Source organism: Spermophilus citellus, assembly GCF_964194105.1.
Source record: "Spermophilus citellus genome assembly, chromosome: 17".
Taxonomy (NCBI): Eukaryota; Metazoa; Chordata; class Mammalia; order Rodentia; family Sciuridae; genus Spermophilus; species Spermophilus citellus.
This window is the reverse complement of record NC_138199.1, coordinates 56272083-56292629: the sequence shown is the minus strand read 5'-3', so window position 1 is coordinate 56292629 and position 20547 is coordinate 56272083. Positions and strand designations below refer to the sequence as shown.

Sequence of the window (20547 nt, the reverse complement as noted above, 5' to 3'; positions counted from 1 at the left end):
TTTTGTTTTAAAAATTTTTTTTTAATTGTCAATGGCCCTTATTTACTAACTTATTTATTTGTGGTGCTGAAAATTAAACCCAGTGTCTCACACATGCTAGGTAAGCACTCTACCACTGAGCCACAACCCCAGCCCAACATGTTTTGAAATATGTATACATTGTAGAATGACTCAACTGAACTAGTTAACATATGCATGACCTAAATCACTTATGTTTTGTTGTGAGAGCAATTAAAATCTACTCTCAGCAATTTTTTTTTTTAAAGAGAGAGTGAGAGAGGAGAGAGTGAGAGAGGAGAGAGAGAGAATTTTTAATATTTATTTTTTTAGTTCTCGGCGGACACAACATCTTTGTTGGTATGTGGTGCTGAGGATCGAACCCGGGCCGCACGCATGCCAGGCGAGCGTGCTACCGCTTGAGCCACATCCCCAGCCCCCTCTCAGCAATTTTTAAAAATATCTTAAGGAGGGTTGGGGTTGTAGCTCAGTGGTAGAGCACTTGCCTAGCATGTGTGAAGCACTGGGTTCAATTTTCAGCACTGTGTATAAATAAATAAATAAATAGAATAAAGGTATATCAACAACTAAAAAAATATGTTAGGGCTAGGACTGTGACTCAGTAATACAGTCCTTGCCTATGAGTAGGTTCAATCCTCAGCACCACAAAAATAAAGAATGCAATGTATTATTATTAACTATAATCACCATGTTGGACAATAGATCTCTTAAATGTATTCCTTCTGTCAATTGCGATTTTCTACCTTTTGAGCAACATCTACCCAATAACCCCCCCCCCCCAACCCCGCTCCTCCTTTTCACTCCAAACACTTGGCTTTGAGATTGATGTTTTGTTGTTTTGGGTTTTGTTGTTATTATTTTGGTTTTGCCATGCTGGGGATCAAACTCAGGGCTTCACGCATGCTAGGCAAGGGCTCAACACTAAGCTATACCCCCAGCCTGAGGCTGGTGTTTTAAAATGTTGAAAGGATGTTTACCAATAGGTTTCAGCCACAGGTCACTCTGTGGGGACTTTATGACCGGGTTTTGCTAAAGAGAAAAGGCTGTCCCCTCGAGAGAGACTCTTCTGCTCTGAACACAGCCCCATGACAGTTAACTAAGACCTACTCTTAGAGTTTGAAGCCTGGAATTGTGTCAATAGTCGTCTGCCCAGAAGATGCAGACTTTCCTAGAAAAAGAAGGAAACTCCTGCATCACTCCTTCCCGAACAGCCATGGCTGTGCTCTATTGAGGCACTTTAGTCATAGTTTGGGGCAAATTCAGAACAGGAATGGGAAACACAGGTGCTTTCTACAAGTTTTTCACCAGACTACTGTTAAGCTGTTTTCCCCTGGGGACAAGACAGGGCTTTGGTGTTTATTTAAATTCTTATTCAAAGCCTGGCATTCTGACACAGCTTGGCTTACTCACTGGTTTCCACTCAGGACTTAAGGGTGAGGTGGGGCTGCATGATGTTTGGGCACAATGCCTGCTTGAACTCACTGTCTCCTGCTCCAAATCCCTCTTCCATCTTTCATATTAATGTTTGCTCCAGTACCTACATGTGCACATATACAGCTACTCGGGAAACCTGTGTCACCTTAGTGGGAGCCACAGCAAATGTGTCTTCAGCAATTGATGGTTACTTAAGTAATAGAACTTTCTTAGATGTCAAGGAGGTGTATCTTTTTTTTTTTTTTTTTTTTTTTTTTTTTTTTGTGGTGGTGGTACTGGGGATTGAACCCAAAAGCATTCTACCTCTGAGCTACATCCCCAGCTTTTTTTTTTTTTTTTTTTTTTTTTTTGGTACTGGGGATTGAATTCAGGGGTACTTGACCACTGAGCCACATCCCAGCCCCTATTTTGTATTTTATTTAGAGACAGGGTCTCACTGAGTAGCTTAACACCTCGCTTTTGTTGAGGCTGGCTTTGAACTTGCAATCCTCCTGTCTCAGCCTCCCCAGCCACTGGGATTACAGGCGTGCACCACTGCACCCGGCCCCAGCTCTTTTTAAATTTTAATTTGAGACAGAATCTAAGTTGCCAAGGCTGGCCTCAAAATTGCAATTCCTTCTGGCTCAGCCTCCCAAGTCCCTGGATAACAGATGTGTACTACCATGCCTGGTTCTTCTTAATATTTCTAGGCTATAAGAAGGTGTTAAAACCGGTGCGGTGGCACACACCTGTAATCCCAGCGGCTCAGGAGGCTGAGGCAGAAGGATCACAAGTTCAAAGCCAGCCTCAGCAAAAGCGAGGTGCTAAGCAACTCAGTGAAACCCTGTCTCTAAATAAAACACAAGATATGGCTGGGATGTGGCTCAGTGGTCAAGTGTCTTTGAGTTCAATCCCCAGTACCAAATAAAAAGTGTGTTAAGACGATACTTATATATAATGTGTGTGTGTACGTGTGTACATGTGTGTGTGTGTGTGTACGTACATATAAAACTCTCACTCCAATAAACAAACTCATTCTGCTTTATTTTCTGGCAAACCTCATCAAAGACAATTCACAGAGAAACTGATCTATGAGCCTTTCTCCCTGCTACTCCTATTCCTGGCCAAAAATAAACCTTCCTTCACTGTTCAAAAAGAAAAAAACCCAGGGTTGGGATTGTGGCTGGGCGGTAGAGCGTTCGCCTAGCACGTGTGAGGCATTGGGTTTGATCCTCAGCACCACACAAAAAATAAATAAAGGTAATGTGTCCAGCCACAACTAAAAAATAAATATTACAAACAAACAAACACCCAGGTGCTTGCCTGTAATCCCAGCAATTCAGGAGGCTGAGGGAGGAGGCTAACCTTGAAAATTTAGTGAGACCCTGTATCAAAATAAAAAATAAAAAGCTGATGGGCTGGGGTTGTGGCTCAGTGGTAAAGTGCTTGCCTTGCATGTGTGGGGCATTGGGTTTGATCCTCAACACCACGTAAATAAGTAAAATAAAGGTATAAAAAAATAAAGAGCTGAGGATGAAGCTTAGTGCCAGAGTATCCCTGGCTTCAATCCCCAGTATAGCAAATAAAAAGACAATTCACTCCCTTTCCTGAACACACACACTGACAAACTATTCCTGATAGGCCTGAAATGACATCATCAGTTGAAAAATTGCTGCTTAATTTTTCCTTTATTCATACAATTACCACTTCCACAAAATCTGTTCAAGTGTTTGTCTTTTCCTAGTTATTTCAGAGTGTTCCTTCTTTCTTAGGATACTATGTTCATATCCACCTTTTCAGGTCAAGTAATTGAAGCTCAGGAATTATCTTGGCAGATACCAGACATCCAGGATTACCTGTCGAAATCCAGGTTTATGACTGTTGTTCTACCACTGGGCCACATCCCCATTTCACTCTTAGACTTCACTACCTTTTTTGAACCCAGGAGCACTCTACCACTAAGCTATATCCTCAACACCCCCATTTTGCTCCTAAATATTCAGAGTTTGTCTAAGCTATTCAGGAGAATCAAAAGTTTGAGGCAAGCCTGGGCAATTTAGCAAGACTCTTAACCATGACATTATGCTTCTACTTGTTCTATCAGTTACTGAAAATGACTTTACATTTTCAATTAACTGTTATTTCTTAATTTCTCCTTTGAGATCTGTCAATGTCTGCTTTATATATTGTAAGGCTATTAGATGTGTACAAATTTAGGCCAGGTGCAGTGGCATGCACCTGTAATCCCAGCAGCTCAGAAGGCTGAGGCAGAAGGGTTCCAAGTTCAAGGCCAGCCTCAGCAACTTAGGCCCTAAGCAACTTATTGAGACCGTCTGAAAATAGAAAATAAAGTGCCCTGGGTTAAATCCTCAGTACCAACAACAACAACAACAAAAAGCCTACAAATTTAGAACTTTTTTTTAATATTTTTTGTTGTTGTTGTAGGTGGACATAACACCTCTGTTTTTATATGGTGCTGAGGATTGAATTCAGTACCTCTGCATGCTAGATGAGTGCTCTACCTCTGAGCCACAACCCCAGCCCTAGAACTTTCTTTTATCATTACAAGTCCCTCTTGATCTCTAATAATAATCCTTGCCTTAAAGTTGATTTTGTCTGGGGCTGGAATTGTGGCTCAGCGGTACAGTGCTTGCCTAGCACGTGCGAGGCCCCAGGTTCGATCTTCAGCACCACATAAAAATAAATAAAAAAGATATCGTATCTAACTACAACTAAAAAATAAATATTTAAAAAAAAGTTGAGTTTGTCTAATATTAATATTGCCACACAAGCTGTCTTTGTATTGTGCAAGATATATCCTTTTCTAGACTAACAGCACCTTACTACTTCACAGTTTTGTGATTTCATGACATATTTGCAAAGTCATTGATACCTTTTAGTTCTAAATTACAACACTAGCAAAAGAATAAGAAAAAAAATAGAAGACTAGGGGTGTAGTTCAGTGGCAGAGCATGTGCTTAGTATGCACAAGGCCCTATGTTTGATCCCTAGTACCAAAATACAAGTAAACAAATATTTGGAAAAAAAGAAAAGAAAGAAAAAAAGAAAAGAAAGAAAGAAAGAAAAGCAATCAAGGAGATATGAATGAGACTAAGTCATGGATAAAGCCTTTAGACTGACTTGTATTCTCTGTAGACAATATGTTTCTCAAAAAAACAAAGGTTTCAGCTAGGCTTAGACAAATTAGCACATGTCATCAACATAATGCCCACTCATGTAGGTTATGCCTAATAGGCACCAAATCAGAAAACTGTTTATTCACAAACAGATGCTAATCACACAAGCACACTGATGTACAAATTAGTCATATAAATTTAAGTGGTAATAGAACCATTTTGAGTCACATTATTTTATTGTCCAAGAGACTCCTTCCACGGTCAGAGGGAGTGGACACTCTGAGTTCTCACTCCTCAGCACTCTGCGTGCTGACATAGTCCTGTAGAAGCGCCTGCACCTCTGCCCGCCGGCTCATCTTGGTGGCCTTGCCCTGGAAGCGGCCTTTCTTCCCTGCTCCTTTGCCTTCCAGGACCTCAGCCACCCTGAGGAACAGAGATGCAGTCAGAGAGCTGGTCTTTGAGGGAAAAAACACAAAACCACAAGGGCGGCCCTGGGATCTAGGGGAGGAAGAATAATAATTTCTAGAAGCCCTTCTTAAAAACACCTGCACAGGGCTGGGACTATCACTCAGTTGGTAGAGTGCTTGCCTGGCATATACAAGGCCCTGGGTTCTAACCCTAGGATCACCAAAAATAAAAATAAAAATACTTGCACACACACACACACACACACAAAAAAAAAAAAAAAAAACTTGCACTAGAAGAGGGGAGTTCTAAGTTTCCCAAAAGAAATAACAAATGTTTAGAGTTATGGAAACACTAATTACTCTGATTTGATCAATCACACATTGTATACCTGTATTATCACACTATATGCCATAAACATATATGTCAATGTCAATTTAAAGAGTTAAAAAAATTCACAATACTTGCACATGTACACGATATGTACCAAGTATGCTATAACAGTAAATAACTGCCCCAGAATCACACACACACAAAAAAAAAAAAAAAAAAAAGAAAGAAAGAAAACAAAAACAAATAACTGGAAACATGTCTATACATGGAAGCAAAATAAATTATGGTAATCTCCAGGGAGCAGGATGAGTATATACTAGGGACAAGGGGTTGCTGTGGGGAGCAGCAGTGACACAGCTATGAGGGAGGTGGGGATGGTGGCAAACTGGAGAGTATGTGCTATCTGGGGAGTATGGCAGCTCAGTTCCTCATAGCTACTATCATGTAGGTGTGTGGACCCAGAGTTACTGCTGGGTGTAGTGGTGCACGCCTGTAATCCCCAGTGACTTGTGAGGCTGAGGCAGGATCAAAAGTTCAAGGCCAACCTCAGCAACTTAATGAGACCTGTCTCAAAATAAAATACAGAAAAGGACTGGGGATGAAGCCCAGTGGTTAAGCACCCCTAAATCTAAACCCCAGTACAAAAAAAAAAAAAAAAAAAGTAGCAACTAATCTGAAAATTTAAAACACTTCACAAGGCCAGGCCAAAGTAGTCTGTATGCCACATACGGCTGCCTGTTACTAATCTCTACTATAAATTCTTACATGGTCCTTCAATGTTTTTGATGAACACATATTCCAGAGCTAGTAAGGACTCTGAAAACCCCAAATGCCAGAAAGACTTTGGGTTATAATCTATACATAATTTAAAATAGAAACATAAACTTCTTTACGAGGGTAAAGAAGTCCAACAAAGTTCTCATTTTTTTTTCCTATTTATTTATTTGTTTGTTTGTTTGTTTATTTTACAGTGCTGAGAATCAAACCCCAGGGACACTCTACCTCTAAGCTATATCTCCAGCCCTTTTTATTTTTTGAGACTGGTTTTGCTAAATTGCTGAGATTGACCTCTTGAGTAGCTGGGATTACAGGTGTTTGCCTCTTCGTCCAACTAGAATCTAAATTTCTAAAAGAAAATATATAAGCACAGGAAATTTGGAGCCAAAGGAGCTGGGTGCAAGTCTCAGTTCTGCCACTTTAACTGTGAGACCTCAGGCACATGATACAAGGTGCCTCATCTGTCAAACCAGGAGTGGTAGTAGTGATAACATCTCCGCTCAGCATACCTCACGTGTCTACAATATGAATCAAGGAGATGGCAGATATGAAAACCCTATTAACAGGTACAGGGCAGTATTATTAAATTAGTAGCTTACATGTTCTTCCTCTCACACAAGAAAGTCCATGTAGCATCAGAACCTATATAGCATTACCTGGGCCCCAGGGTTTCCACAGCCTCCGCTGGCCCTGCCAGTAAGAAGAGCCCAGCACCTTTCTCATCTCCCACAGTTAGGAAGAGGAGGGTCTCCTAGGAGGTAAAGCAAAGAGGTGAGCATATGTGAGGTCAACTCCCCTAAACCCTGGACTTTCCTCTGTCTCCAAGGATAGATATCTCCCATCAGACAGGCACAGCGATGCATACCTAAAGATGTGGCTCGGTGGTAAAGTACCTCTGAGTTCAATTCCCAGTTGCAAAGCAAGCAAACAAAAAACAAAACCCAAAAAACAGATATCTCCCTTAAACCACCAGTGATGCTGCTGATGAATGATGATGCAGCCCCTCCACACCTTTTTCACTAATCCAAGAAACTTTTTGAGAGTAAAATATTTATGCTAATCATTAAGTAGGAGGCAGAAAGCTGATAACCAGGACCAAGCATAATATGCCTTTTGTGGTCTTGTGAAAAAGAAAGTTCAGTAGTCCATTTTCAGAATATAGCATTTAGCCTTAATTGGATCCAACTGTAGCCATTTTTATTATAGCCTTTCCCTTCCCCCCACCCCACTACCATTTTAAAATTAGCTAATGTGTAGATTATAACCCTGAACTGTACTATCAGAGCAAGGGACAGTACTTCATTAGGGACAAAAGCAGGGGGACTCCCTGCACAAGTGTACTTGCCCCTCAAGATTCCTTCTGGGGGCACACCCTTCTGCAGAAGAGCAATTTTTGCTGTCTTCTTTTGAGCACATTTTATTTCATGAAGCACCTTGGTATTTCTTTTTTTTTTTTTTTTTGCAGTGCTGGGACTTGAACCCAGGGCTTCATGTATGCCAGGCAAGCACTCTACCACTGAGTCACATTCCCACCTCAGCACCTTGGTATTTCTAACAGTTTGACTCCCATCAACTCTCCAACCTTCTGCCCACCAAGCACCCTGGGCTGCTACTGCCTAAATCATCATGTTTTCCTCTGCCTGGCTGCCTCTGCTCCCTTGTCTGTCTGATGACCTCTAAGCAATCTTCAAGGCTCCTCCATTGTAGCCTTCCCATCCTTTCAGATAATGTGCTCTTTTGCCTCTGTGTTTTTTTGTTTTTGGGGTACCAGTGATTGAACTCAGGGACACTCAATCACTGAACCACATTCCCAGACCTATTTTGTATTTTATTTAGAGACAGGGTCTCACTGAGTTGCCTTAGCCTCTTGTTTTTGCTGAGGTTGGCTCTGAACTTGCAATCCTCCTTCCTCAGCCTCCTGAGCCACTGGGATTACAGGCATGAGCCACTGCGCCCCGCTGCATCTGGTATTTATCATTCAAATTATAAACGTGGATAAACACATTTGTCTCCCACACTAGAATGTGAGCCCCTTAAGAATCAGTACTGTCCACACAGAAGAATTATGAAGAGAGAAATATACAATGCTTGACCCATCGAAGGTATTTCAAAAAAAGGTTTTAGAGTTATTGTGAAAGAGAGACTTTACAATCTCTAAGCTATAGACTGTCAGAATAAGGAAGAGTAGGTGAAGCCAGAAGCAGAACAACATGGGTGGGATTGCCTTTAAAAGGCTTGTCAAACCACCCCCACTCTTTTTCTTGAGACAAGGTCTGCCTATATTGTTGAGGCTAGCCTTAAACTTGCAATCCTCCCACCTCGGCCTCTTGAGTATCTGGGATTACAGGCATGTACCACCACACCCAGCTACCCTATATTTCAGCACACACAAATCGGATGGCTCTGTGAAGCTAAAACTCAGATAAAAGGAGCACAGAAGCTGATAAATGTCATAGCCCCAGAAAGATTAAGAGCATAGATGTAACTCAACACCTAAAACAGAGCTTCGTTCCTAAGATAGTGCTAACAAAATAGTACTGAATGAATTTCTGTTCCCTACTCTTCAAGTGTTAATCTGGAGGAACTTCAGCTAAATTAATACTCCTCAGTTGTATGTCCCTAGGTCTCTACTTAGGGCAGAGTAGAGAATCTCATATTCCTCTTACCTCTGACCCAATTTCATTGGCAATGATATTCATGAACTCAGAATCGCCCTCCTTCCTAGAACAAAGGACACAGACATAAGATCCAGGCTGGAGTGGTTGCTGTAAAACTGTAGGAAGCCTGGCTCCTCATGAGGCTGGTCTCACTGCTGCCTGTTTCAGCATGTTATGTCCCAGACCCCTTAGCAAAGAGAGAGTTCTGACTGAAGGCCACCAAAATATCTTTCTCAGCCTTAGCAATTCAGAAATAAGGAAAGCATTTGTTTTTGTCTCCCTTAAATAGGATTAACCAGAATAAGAGATCTATTAGCTGGTGAAGGAAGAGAAGGAAGGTGTTAATGAAAGTTACAAGGTTACAGTAAAGTTGCTATGATCAAACCCAGAAAATCTGGTTTCTTTAGGGCCTACGGGTCTATTCAGCCTTGAGGATACCAGTGAGCAACCCACTTCCTACTGTGCCCTGCACACAGGGGAGATGCTGAGCCGAAGCCCAACACAGCCTTCTGCATTCTCTCTAGCTCCTAATTTCTTACCTGTGTAGTACGACCACACCTCCCCAGTCTGGGCTATTCCTGAGACAATGAGCAATGTGCACAGCCAGGTCTCTGAGAAGATTCAGGTTATTCTGAAATGGATGTGATAAGTAGACAGATAAAAAGAATAACACAAGAGAACACCAACTTTCTTCTGCCTCATTCTCCCTTCACTATCCCCTTCTACAAACCCCATCTAAGCCCCCTGCTTAGGCCCGGGGCTGTCTGGAGTCTATTATAGGCAGATCCTAGGCCCTTTTCATTCTCTAAAGAATAAATCAGGGCTGGGGATGTGGCTCAAGCGGTAGCGCGCTCGCCTTGCATGCGTGCGGCCCGGGTTCAATCCTCAGCACCACATACCAACAAAGATGTTGTGTCCGCCGAGAACTAAAAAATAAATATTAAAAATTCTCTCTCTCTCTGTCTCTCTCTCTGTCTCTCTCTCTCTCTCTCTCTCTCTCTCTCCTTTCACTCTCTCTTTAAAAAAAAAAAAAAAAAGAATAAATCACCTTCTGTAGGAGTTTGGAGGAGTTCTGGAGCTTTTTCACTGCTTCCACATGATCTTCTGCTCCACACCTGCAAAGAAAGGTCAATGGAGACCAGCCAAACTGGTTGTCCAGCATTAGGGGTATAAATTAATGATGCCTAATAGGGACCTGGGAATATTTTGAGGAGTCCCCTTAGGCAAGTGGGAGAAAGGATACAAGGGAACAAACCATTTTGTGTGGCTCTGGTTTATTATCCAAAGCACTTTATTGTTTATGGCTGCATCTTATTTCTTAGAAGTAAGAACTTAATCTGTCTATCTTAGATAGGAGAGCTAAGGCCCAAGATGTCCAGAACCTGAGGAACGGGAAGCAACTAAAGGGGACATACTTAAGCAGAGTGGTCAGTGCCTTTTCAGTTCCATGACTTCTCTCCATCCACTTCAGCACCCGGTTCCCAGCCAGAAATATCAGGTTGGTTTTGTTCTTTTTCCCCTTCTCAGTACCCAGAATCTTTATGACCTACATGAAGGGGATAACACACACAAACATGGATAAACCACAGTGGGTCTTGGGACCTGGGGACAGAAGAGACCTAGAACTCCTCCCCAGCTCTAAAGCAATGAAGAAGATTCCATTTAGGACTCCTTAATTGACCCCTCTACCATTCCCAGCCCTGTTGTAATCCCCTAGGCCCCAATAATCTCTCCTGAAACCACTCAACAGTCCTTCCACACCTACCTGAAGGTCACTGAGATTGTTTACATGAGTCCCACAGCACATGTTGGAATCAACACCCTCAATGGTAACAACTCGAATGGGTCCAGCATGATCATCTGGTAATCCCCGGCCTCTCACCTGGAATAGAGGGGAGAGAGAAGAGCTGTTGGAATTTTGATGAGACCTTGGAAAGCCATTCAACAGAAGCCAGGCCCCTGCCTCTCCCCTCACCTTCTCCACCTCAGGATCATCCAGGCTCAGTTCTTGCACACTCACAGGCAACCGATCTCTGATTTTTTCATTGACACTCTGCTCAATTGTAGCTACTTGTTCTGCAGTCACAGAGGGGCTGTCCAGCTCAATTACACTCCGGAGTTTCCCCAACTCCCTGCCAGAAGAGAGCGAGTGGTCACAGGATATTACAACAATAAAGTTTACAAAGTCCTGGGCATGGTGGCACATATCTATTTAATCCCAGCTACTCAGGGGACTAGAGTAGGAGAATCATAAATTTGAGGGCAGGCTGGCCAATTTAACAAGACTTTGTCTGAAAAAATAGAAAGCGCTAAGGATGTAGCTCAGCAGTACAGCATGCATGTGTGAGGCCCTGGATTCAATCCCTAATATGGGAAAAAAAAAAAAGTTTCCAAAAGAATGCTCGTATAAATTATTTTATTTAATCCTCACAAAAATCCCTCAAGGTAGGGAATTGTCATTCCTACTTTATGGGTATAAAGGTTGACAAGAAATACAATCAAAGTCATGCTGCCAGTATGTGGTAGGGGCAGGTTCACCCTCTAGATCTCTGAGCTCCAAAGTCCATGTTCTTTTTTTTTTTTTTTTTTTAATATTTATTTTTTAGTTTTCGGCGGACACAACATCTTTTGTTTTTATGTGGTGCTGAGGATCGAACCCGGGCCGCACGCATGCCAGGTGAGCGCGCTACCGCCTGAGCCACATCCCCAGCCCCCAAAGTCCATGTTCTTTCCCAAGCAAAGGCAGATGTCTCTTTTCTCACCATTAAAAAACACAGGTCAATCCTCCACCCAATCTTTAAGAATACGAGAACACAGCCAATTTTGAAGATTACCCTTTCTTTTATCCTCCTATTCCCAACCTATTATAGGGAATAGACCTAGCTAGTATCAATGCCCTACAGTTAGTCCAGTGCCTCCTGCTCACCATGATGTTGTCTTCAACCCAAACAGACTGTCAGCCACTGCTGTGATGAGATGCTGCCCTAAGCAAGTGGAGCAAGAGACACGAGAAAAATGAAAAACCCAGACAGCCACATATTCCCAAAATGATATATCACAGAAATTCTCCTTGTTGAATACCCGGTTAATCACTTTAGATATTTTATTGAAAATCATCAAAAGAATTCTACAAGATGTTTTATCATGCTATTTCACAAGAATCTGCCAAGGCAACATAGCTTATCAGAGGCAGGATTTGAATTCAAATTCAATGTGTAATATTCATTCATTCAGGGCTGGGGATGTGGCTCAAGCGGTATCGCGCTCGCCTGGCATGCGTGCGGCCCGGGTTTGATTCTCAGCACCACATACAAACAAAGATGTTGTGTCCGCCAATAACTAAAAAATAAATATTAAAATTCTCTCTCTCTCTCTTTCTCTCTCTCCCTCTCTCACTCTCTCTTAAAAAAAAATATTCATTCATTCAACATATATTTACTGAGTACCTTCCACATGCAAAGTACAGGGCTTGACATCAGAGATGCAGCAGCATTCTTAATTGATGATAGTGACAATAAGGAAAGAGAGGAGAAAGAAGAGGAGAAAGAATTAACTATGAAGGAAGAAGGAACAAGACAGTCAAAGCCCTTGAAGAAGCTGGGCCTGGTGGCACATGGCTGTTATCCTAGCCACTTGGAAGGCTAACAAAGGGAGGCCAGCCTGGGCAAAGCAAGACTCTGTCTCAAAATAAAATATAATTGGGCTAGGGACATAGGTCAGTTGGTACAGTGCTTGCCTTGCATGCACAAGGCCCTGGGTTCAATCCCCAGCACTGCCAAAAATAATAATAACAATAATTAAAAAATAAATACAATATGGGCTGGGGATGTAGCTCAGTTGGTACAGTGCTTGCCTCATATGCACAAGGCCCTGGGTTCAATCCCAAGCACCTCAAAAAAATAAATAAATAGATAGATAAAATAGGATTGGGGATATAGCTCAATGGTAGAGCATTTGCCTAGCATGTGCAAGGCCTGCATTCAACCCCCAATACCATTTGGGCATAGTGGCACACACCTGTAATCCCAGCAATCCAGGAAGCTGAGGCAGGAAGATCATAAGTTCAAGGCTAGCCTCAGCAACTTAGCAAGGCCCTAAGCATCAAAATGAGACCCTGTCTCAAAATTTTAAAAAAATTTTAAAAAGGGGGGCTGAGGATATAACTCAATGGTAAAGCACTCCTGGGTTATATAGCGCAAGAGGGAGAGAGGTACCAGATAAGGCTAGAGCAGTAGATAAGGGCAGCCACAGCAGAGATTTGTAGGCCATGAGAAATTCGGCTTTACACAAAAAACTAAAGGAAGCCTTTGAAAAACTTTAAGCAGCCGGCATGGTGGCGCATGGAGGATCAGCAAGCCCCTTTCTCAAAATAAAAAATACAACAGGTTAGGGATATAGTTCAGTGGTGCAGTCCTGGCTTCAATCCCCACTAACATCACTCCCACCCCAAAGAAAAAAATAAATGAAAAGAAAACTTTAATCAAAGGATTGACACAACCACATTTCCTTTAAAAAAAAAAAAAATATATATATATATATATATATATATATATATATATATATATATATATATTTTAGTTGTAGACGGACACAATAACTTTATTTATTTTTTATGTGGTGCTGAGGATTGAACCCAGTGCCTCATACGTGTAAGGCAAGCTCTCCACCACTGAGCTACATACAATCCCAGCCCCACATTTCCTTTTTTAAGACTGTTCTGTAGCCTGGAGTGAACACCTATAATCCCAGTCAGTGACTTGGGAAGCCAAGCCAAGAGAACGGCAAATTCAAGGACAGCCTCAGCAACTTACCGAGACCCTGTCTCAAATTTTTTAAAATATAGAAAAATAAAGGGTTGGAAATATACCTCAGTGGCATAGCACCCCTGGGTTCAATCCCCAGTACCCTGAAAAAATAAAAATAAAACAGATTGCTCTGTACTATGTGGAAGACCCTGGGTTCAATCCTTAGTACAAAAAAAAACAACAAAGGTTGTTCTGATTGCTGTGTGGAAAACGGGGTAGGGCAGAGAAAAATTGAATGTGCAAAGGTCTAGGGCCAAAACAGTGAAAATTGGATCTAGGATGATTACTTTGACAATGGAACAAAGTGAAAAGATATTTAGAAGACAAACCAAAAGAACTTAGTGATTGATTAGCTATCCCCAAAAGAGCATCTGGGACAAATTCTAGGATTTGAAATTTGGCTTTACATAAAGAACTAAAGGAAGCCTTTGAAAAACTTTATGCAGCCAGGCATAGTAGACACAGAAACCCAGGACTAAACATACAGGATCCTGATGGAAAACAAGGATGGACATTTTGAATTTGAAAAGCCTGTGAGACATTCAGGTAGAAATATCAAGTTGGAAATTGGTAATACTTAGAACCAGCAATTAGTCTGATATTTTTACTTAAATTGTTCATTTTGCTTTTAAAACATATAATATTCTGCCTGAATCAGAGCTGATTCTGTCTCTTCCAAAAGGTTAACTCCTAGAGAATCCAAACCGCATCTCAAATCATCATGACAGTCTCATACATGTCAACTGCACCTCCAGATGTCCCCCATCCTGCCTCACTTACTTACCTGAATGCTGCTGCATGTGATCAAACCTCCTCTCCCAGTCAACCTGGACCTGAACCTGGCTCCCAGGGGCCAGAGGTGTCTGTGTGAAATGATCAGCTTGGGCTCCCCGGCGGGTCACTCTCAGTACAGAGATGTCATTGATTGTACCATGGTCATCAGGCTGGGGAAAAGAAGTAATCAAGGAGAAGACAGGGCTCACCATACCTCATAGATACAAAGACCCTCTAGGGAAAGTTTATGAGAGACAGACCCTAAATTTGACCTCCCTAAAGGAGGAGAAGGCAATGCCCAATGAGGTAGGCCCACTTTATTCCAAAAGGATTCTCTGTCCTCCTTACTCTGAACACATATATTTTATTTTTCAGGACAGAGAATTCAAACAGAAAGAGACTGTAAGTATAGCAATAGAGATTTTTGATTTTTAGTAAAACCCAAAGAAACTTTATCCTAACTGCTTTCACCGTTTAGTGTTTATTATTATTATTATTATTATTATTGTTGTTGTTGTTGTTGTTGTTTGTGGTGCTGGGGATTGAAGAGCCAGGGCCTTGTGCATGCAAGGCAAGCACTCTACCAACTGAGCTGTATCCCCAGCCCGTTTTTGTTTTTTTAATGAGGGATTGAACCCAGGGACACTTACTGAGCTATATCCCCAGTCTTTTTTATTTTTTAAGACAGGGTCTCGGGCTGGGGATGTGGCTCAAGCGGTAGCGCGCTCGCCTGGCATGCGTGCGGCCCGGGTTCGATCCTCAGCACCACATACCAACAAAGATGTTGTGTCTGCCGAGAACTAAAAAATAAATATTAAAAATTCTCTCTCTCTCTCTCTCTCTCTCCTCTCTCACTCTCTCTTTAAAAAAAAAAAAAAAAAAAAAAAAGACAGGGTCTCACCATGTTGCTTAGGGCCTAATTTGTTGAGACTGGCCTCAAACTTGCAATCCTTCTGCCTCAGCCTCCTGAATCACTGGCATTATAGGTATGTACCAAATTCCTTTTTTTTTTTTTTCCTTTTTTTTTTTTGGTACCAGGAATTGAACCCAGGGGTGTTAACCACTCCACTTCCACAGTCCTTTTTGATATTTTTATTTTGAGACAGGGCATAAGTTGGTGAGGCTAGCTTTGAACTTACGATCCTCCTGCCCCAAGATCCTGAGTCAGTGGGATTATAGGCATGAGCCACTATGCCCAGCCTAAATTTTTATCTTTAATAGTCTCTAAAATTATGTGAATTTCCCAGCCTCCAACCATTCCATCTTTTGCACTGCTGCTAGAATTAGATTCAACAATATTCATTCATTTAGAAAAGTACCAAGTACTTATGATACTGTGCCAGCCCAAGAATACAATATAAACAATAGGGATCCCTCCTGGAATTTAAGAGTCTACAGAAGAACACAGACATGCAGTCAATTGCAATAAGATCTACAAATTGCCACAGAACTTAAATATACTTGGTGTTAGAGAAGCTGAAAAGAAAGAGACCTAAGTCTTGGGGTATCAAGGAGGATTTCCTGAAAGAAGTGATGTCTAAAACAAGACCTTCTACAGATACCTGAAGTTACAGATTTTCCTTTAGCAGATCAGGAAACCTCCATGTCGAAAACAATTACTATAATGATGACACTAATATGAAACTGAAACTTTCTCACTTGCAAGTCTACTAAACGTGATCTCACATCACTTCTTTTGTAAAAATATTTTTTAGTTGTTGATGGATCTTTTATTATTTATTTATTTTTTAATATGTGGTACTGAGAATCAAACCCAGTGCTAGGCAAGCACTCTACCACTGAGCTACAACCCCAGCTCCCATGTTACCTCTCTATGTAAGAACCAATAAATTTATCAATATCATCTCTAGCCTGTCATCAACATACCATATAGGGTCCAAACATATTAGACTATGTATGACTAAAGAGACTTAAATTCTTTCAGCCTTTGCTGCCTTTTTTTTTTTTTAAGAGAGAGTGAGAGAGGAGAGAGAGAGAGAGAGAGAATTTTTAATATTTTTTTTAGTTCTCAGAGGACACAACATCTTTGTTGGTATGTGGTGCTGAGGATCGAACCCAGGCCGCACGCATGCCAGGCAAGCGCGCTACCACTTGAGCCACATCCCCAGCCCAGCCTTTGCTGCCTTTATAATATTATTCCTGCTAGAAAAATCTCTTCTATAATGCCAACCTTTGGTGTTACTGTTCTAATCTTCTGTGTTCACAATCTACCTTTTTTTTTTTTTTTTTTTTTTTGGTACTGAGATTGAACCTAGGAGCACTTTACTTCTAAGATACAATCCAGCTTTTACTTTTTTTTAGTAGTGGAGATTGAACCCGGAGCACTCTACCACTAAGCCATATTCCCAGCCCTTTTTTTTCAGACAGGGTCTCTCTCATTTGCCCAAGCTAACCTTGAACTTTTGATCCTACTGCCTTGGAATTCTGAGTCTCCAAGATTACAGGCTTGCACCCCATGCCCAGCATCTCAGTCCTATTTTTAAATTTTGAAACAAGGTCTTCATAAATCGCTGAGGCTGGCCTCAAATTAGGGATCCTCCTACTTCAGCCTTCCCAGTAGGGGAAATTACTCAAGTGCTCCACTGCACAGGGCTACAATGTACCTACCTACTTTGTGTTCACACCTGTAGTCTCTACTCCATTAGTACACAGAAATGGCTGTTCTCTATTTTGCTACTGTAACCCATCTACCTTTCCTGAACTCCTCAGGGGCTTCTTTTTCTGTCCCCGTCACGCATACTATGCTAATTCTCACCTAGGGCCTTTGTACTTTATGCCTAGAATCTTAGCCCTTTCCCAGCAACATCAGATAGATAACTGCAATGGTCACTCCTCCCTTCATTTAGGACTATACTGAAATAATTTGCCTCCTATTCAGGAAAGCATCCTATCACTCCCTTTACTTGGCTTTATTTTTATTTACATTATTTGTGCCTGGGCAATGGTTATCTCTAGTGTGTATGAAAACACGTTGTCTTGTTCCCCTTTATCTTTGGAGACTGGAATAATACTGTATTGTATCTAGGTATTTTAGTTTTAAAAAAGTTAAATGAATAATAAAGTGAATTGAAGTAATGTCCTTCTGAATTCATTACGGCTAAGAAGGACAGGAAAGCATTTTCCATCCGAAGGACGAAGAAATTAGGGGTTTACTGGGTCAGGTTGAGGGGACAAGCCTGGTACCTGTCCCCCGCCCTCAGGGAAAAGCAGCGTGTCTTCCAACACCACATGGAAACCGCTCAGCGCTTCTTTCTTGCCGTTGCTCCCATCGGTCTGCAGCTCCGCCGGCTGGCAGGAGACCACGGTGGTGACCAACTGGGCAGAGAGAGATAAGAAAATAAACTCCAAGCCTTCTCCACTCGGAGACTGAAGCCTATTTTCACACCCTCTTCCCCAAACCGCCCTGTCGGTGGGGCAGCATCAGAGCCCCCTCCCAAAAGGCCGCACCTCCCGGGCGTAGCTATCCCGCTGACACAGGAACGCCATTACCGTCACCCAGGACCCGGGAACACGCGTACGCAGAAAAGCTTGAGAGCGGACGGACAGCGACGCGGGACAAACTTCATTACGTCTCTGCGCAGACGCCGGAAGGTGAAGGAAGGGGTGTGGTTTGGCCAAATTTACAGAAAACGCGAATTGTAGGAGTTCTGGTTTATTTTTATTTCTTTGTCTTTGTAACTGTTTTAACATTGAAAAACAAAAACAAAGATTAAAAAAAATAAAACAGAAAACAAGACAAAACTTGGCAGCCTGAACTTGTCAAGAGCACGTAGCTCAATTTAGCCCTTTGGACCCCTGGATTACTTGTAAACCTGCAGGTCAAATCCTCATTGCGTAGGGGTGGGAATGATACTGGTTTAGATAAAGAATAGCCCTGCCAGGCAGGTGCGGTGGCACACTCCTGTTATCCCAGCGGCTTGGTGAGGCTGAGTCATGAAAATCACAAGTTCAAATCCAGTCTCAGCATTTTAGCGAGTCCCTAAGAATTTAGTGTAGACCCTGTCTCAACAACAAAAACAAAAAGGGCTGGGTATGTGGCTCAATGGTTAAGCGTACCTGTGTTTAATCCCTGGTATTACGTATAATGGAAGGCACACATGTTGATAATATGTTTAAATCGGCATATTCAGAATATTATTTCATCATGTAATAAGTAAAGTTAGTGAAATATTTAGCTTTGTTTTTTTCCTACAAAAATTTTAAAACCCGGTTGTGCACACTCCGTCTCAGTTCTGATTAACCATACTTCAAGAACCCTACGTAGCTAGTGCTATTGAATTGGACAGTGCAAAGAGGTTAACACAAGTTCACAAGATGCAATCATGCCTTAAAACGTTAAGTGGTTTAAAAATTAAAATTATCTGTTTCCTAGATCAACTAAAGTTTAAAGACTCCAGCCGTTTCAGAATTTAGAACTTTTCAGATTTTTTACAAGAAATGCAGAAGGTACCCTGTATGTTATGAAATACCCTCCACTGGGTGTGGGGAGCCATTCTGACACGTGATTGGGTGACTCCCGTTAAGGGCCTGAGGCGCTCTGGCAGTGTTGGAGCTTTCCCGACCCTTTCCTGATGAGAGAGCCCATCCGTGTGGGGGTGTGCATGACCACTGACCCCGGAGACCCAATCACTGACCCTGACCTTGGAGTACAGCCCCCCCTCAACCTTCATTGGATGGAATTCTCCCCTGAATCTCTTGTTCCCCTAATAAAAGGCTACTCCCAGGTGTGTCGCTCTCTCTCTCCTGCTAGCCCAGAGTAATCCTCGCTGCCCTGCTCCGCGGCTGGAGGCGGGAACCAGGGAGGTGAGCCGTCTGGGACCTAGCAATGTAAAATAAGGTAACTGGTTTGTGTGTTTTATTTCGAACTCTTCTAACTAACTTAATGCCTAGAACCTCATTAATGAAACCACTGCGCAGGCCGCATGGTAGAACTGGGGGTTCTGGGGAAACATATTGCAATCACGCATTAGTGATTTATGCTGCAAAATAAGTACTCTTAATGTAATAAACAGACTCTAAAGAATCTCACATTTGGGGGCTGGGGTTGTGGCTCAGAGGTAGAGTGCATGCCTAGCATGCACGAGGCACTGGGTTTGATCCTCAGCACCACATAAGTGTAAAATAAAGATATTGTGTCCACCTAAAACTTAAGAATTTTTTATTAAAGAAAAAAAAAGAATCTCACATTTTAAGCCAGGCGCAACTTATGTCTGTAATACCAACAATTTGGGAACCTGAGTTTGAGCATCACAAGTTTGAGAACATCCTCAGCAATTTAGACCCTCAACAATTTAGTAAGACCCTGTCTCAAAATGAAAAATAAAAAGGACTGGGGATGTAGCTTTGCTGTAAAGTGCCTATAGTACCAATAAATAAATAGATAAATAAATAAAAGATTAAGAGGGCTAGTTCAATCCCTAGTATCACACACACACAAAATACAGAAAATGAATTCAAAGGAATACCATATAGCCATGAAAATGAATGGTTTATATCTATATATACTGATTTGAAAAGTTCTCCAATATATTAAGTAAAAAAAAAAATAGGCTCGGGCTGGGGATGTGGCTCAGGCGGTAGCGCGCTCGCCTGGCATGCGTGCGGCCCCGGGTTCGATCCTCAGCACCACATACCAACAAAGATGTTGTGTCCATCGAGAACTAAAAAAATAAATATTAAAAATTCTCTCTCTCTCTCTCTCTCTCTCTCTCTCTCTCTCTCTCTCCCCCCTCTCTCACTGTCTCTTTAAAAAAAAAATAGGCTCAAGATGCATATGGTATGAGTCCAGAGATACATGTTACATTTTAACTTAATATGTGTACTAAATTTTAATCTATATTATACTTTATATAAGCAATACATGATATTATATATGCTTATATAATTGTATATGTTTATACAATTGTATATGCTTATACTTGACCTTCCCACAGATTCACTTCCTATCATTAACTGAATTTCCAAGGTAGCAATTGAGACTCTTTCCATAGATCTCAGAGTAAATTGCAATATTCAATATATGTTGTGTATACCTTATCAAAGTGCTTGGGATCAAAGCGTTTCAGGTTTATGAGTTTATTTATTTTAATTTTGAGACAGGGTCCCACTGAATTTCTGAAACTAGCTTCAAATTTGTAATCCTCCTGCGTAAGCTTCCCAAATTGCTGGGATTACAGGTATATAACACATGCCCATTGAGGTTTTTTT

At 41.6% G+C, this 20547-nt stretch overlaps 1 protein-coding gene across 1 annotated transcript; it reads right to left on the bottom strand.

Annotated features, from left to right (window-relative positions):
• Positions 1-4664: 4664 nt before the first annotated feature.
• Positions 4665-17944, bottom strand: AARSD1 (alanyl-tRNA synthetase domain containing 1). Its single transcript, XM_081271662.1, has 12 exons — positions 17788-17944; positions 17524-17655; positions 14330-14489; positions 11667-11724; positions 10716-10872; positions 10506-10622; positions 10156-10286; positions 9789-9855; positions 9280-9371; positions 8750-8804; positions 6740-6834; positions 4665-4991 (listed from the first exon to the last, which is right to left on the bottom strand). Exons 1-12 carry the CDS (start codon positions 17824-17826, stop codon positions 4856-4858), a joined length of 1239 nt encoding a protein of 412 aa, XP_081127788.1. The 5' UTR covers positions 17827-17944; the 3' UTR covers positions 4665-4855.
• Between the last annotated feature and the right edge of the window lie 2603 nt (positions 17945-20547).

Coding starts and splice junctions, on each gene's coding strand:
- AARSD1 (XM_081271662.1), bottom strand. CDS start 17,826: ATGGCGTTCCTGTGTCAGCGGGATAGCTACGCCCGGGAG. Junction 17,656..17,787: donor GGGATAGCTACGCCCGGGAG/GTGCGGCCTTTT, acceptor CTCTCTGCCCAG/TTGGTCACCACCGTGGTCTC. Junction 14,490..17,523: donor TCCCTGAGGGCGGGGGACAG/GTACCAGGCTTG, acceptor TCTTTTCCCCAG/CCTGATGACCATGGTACAAT.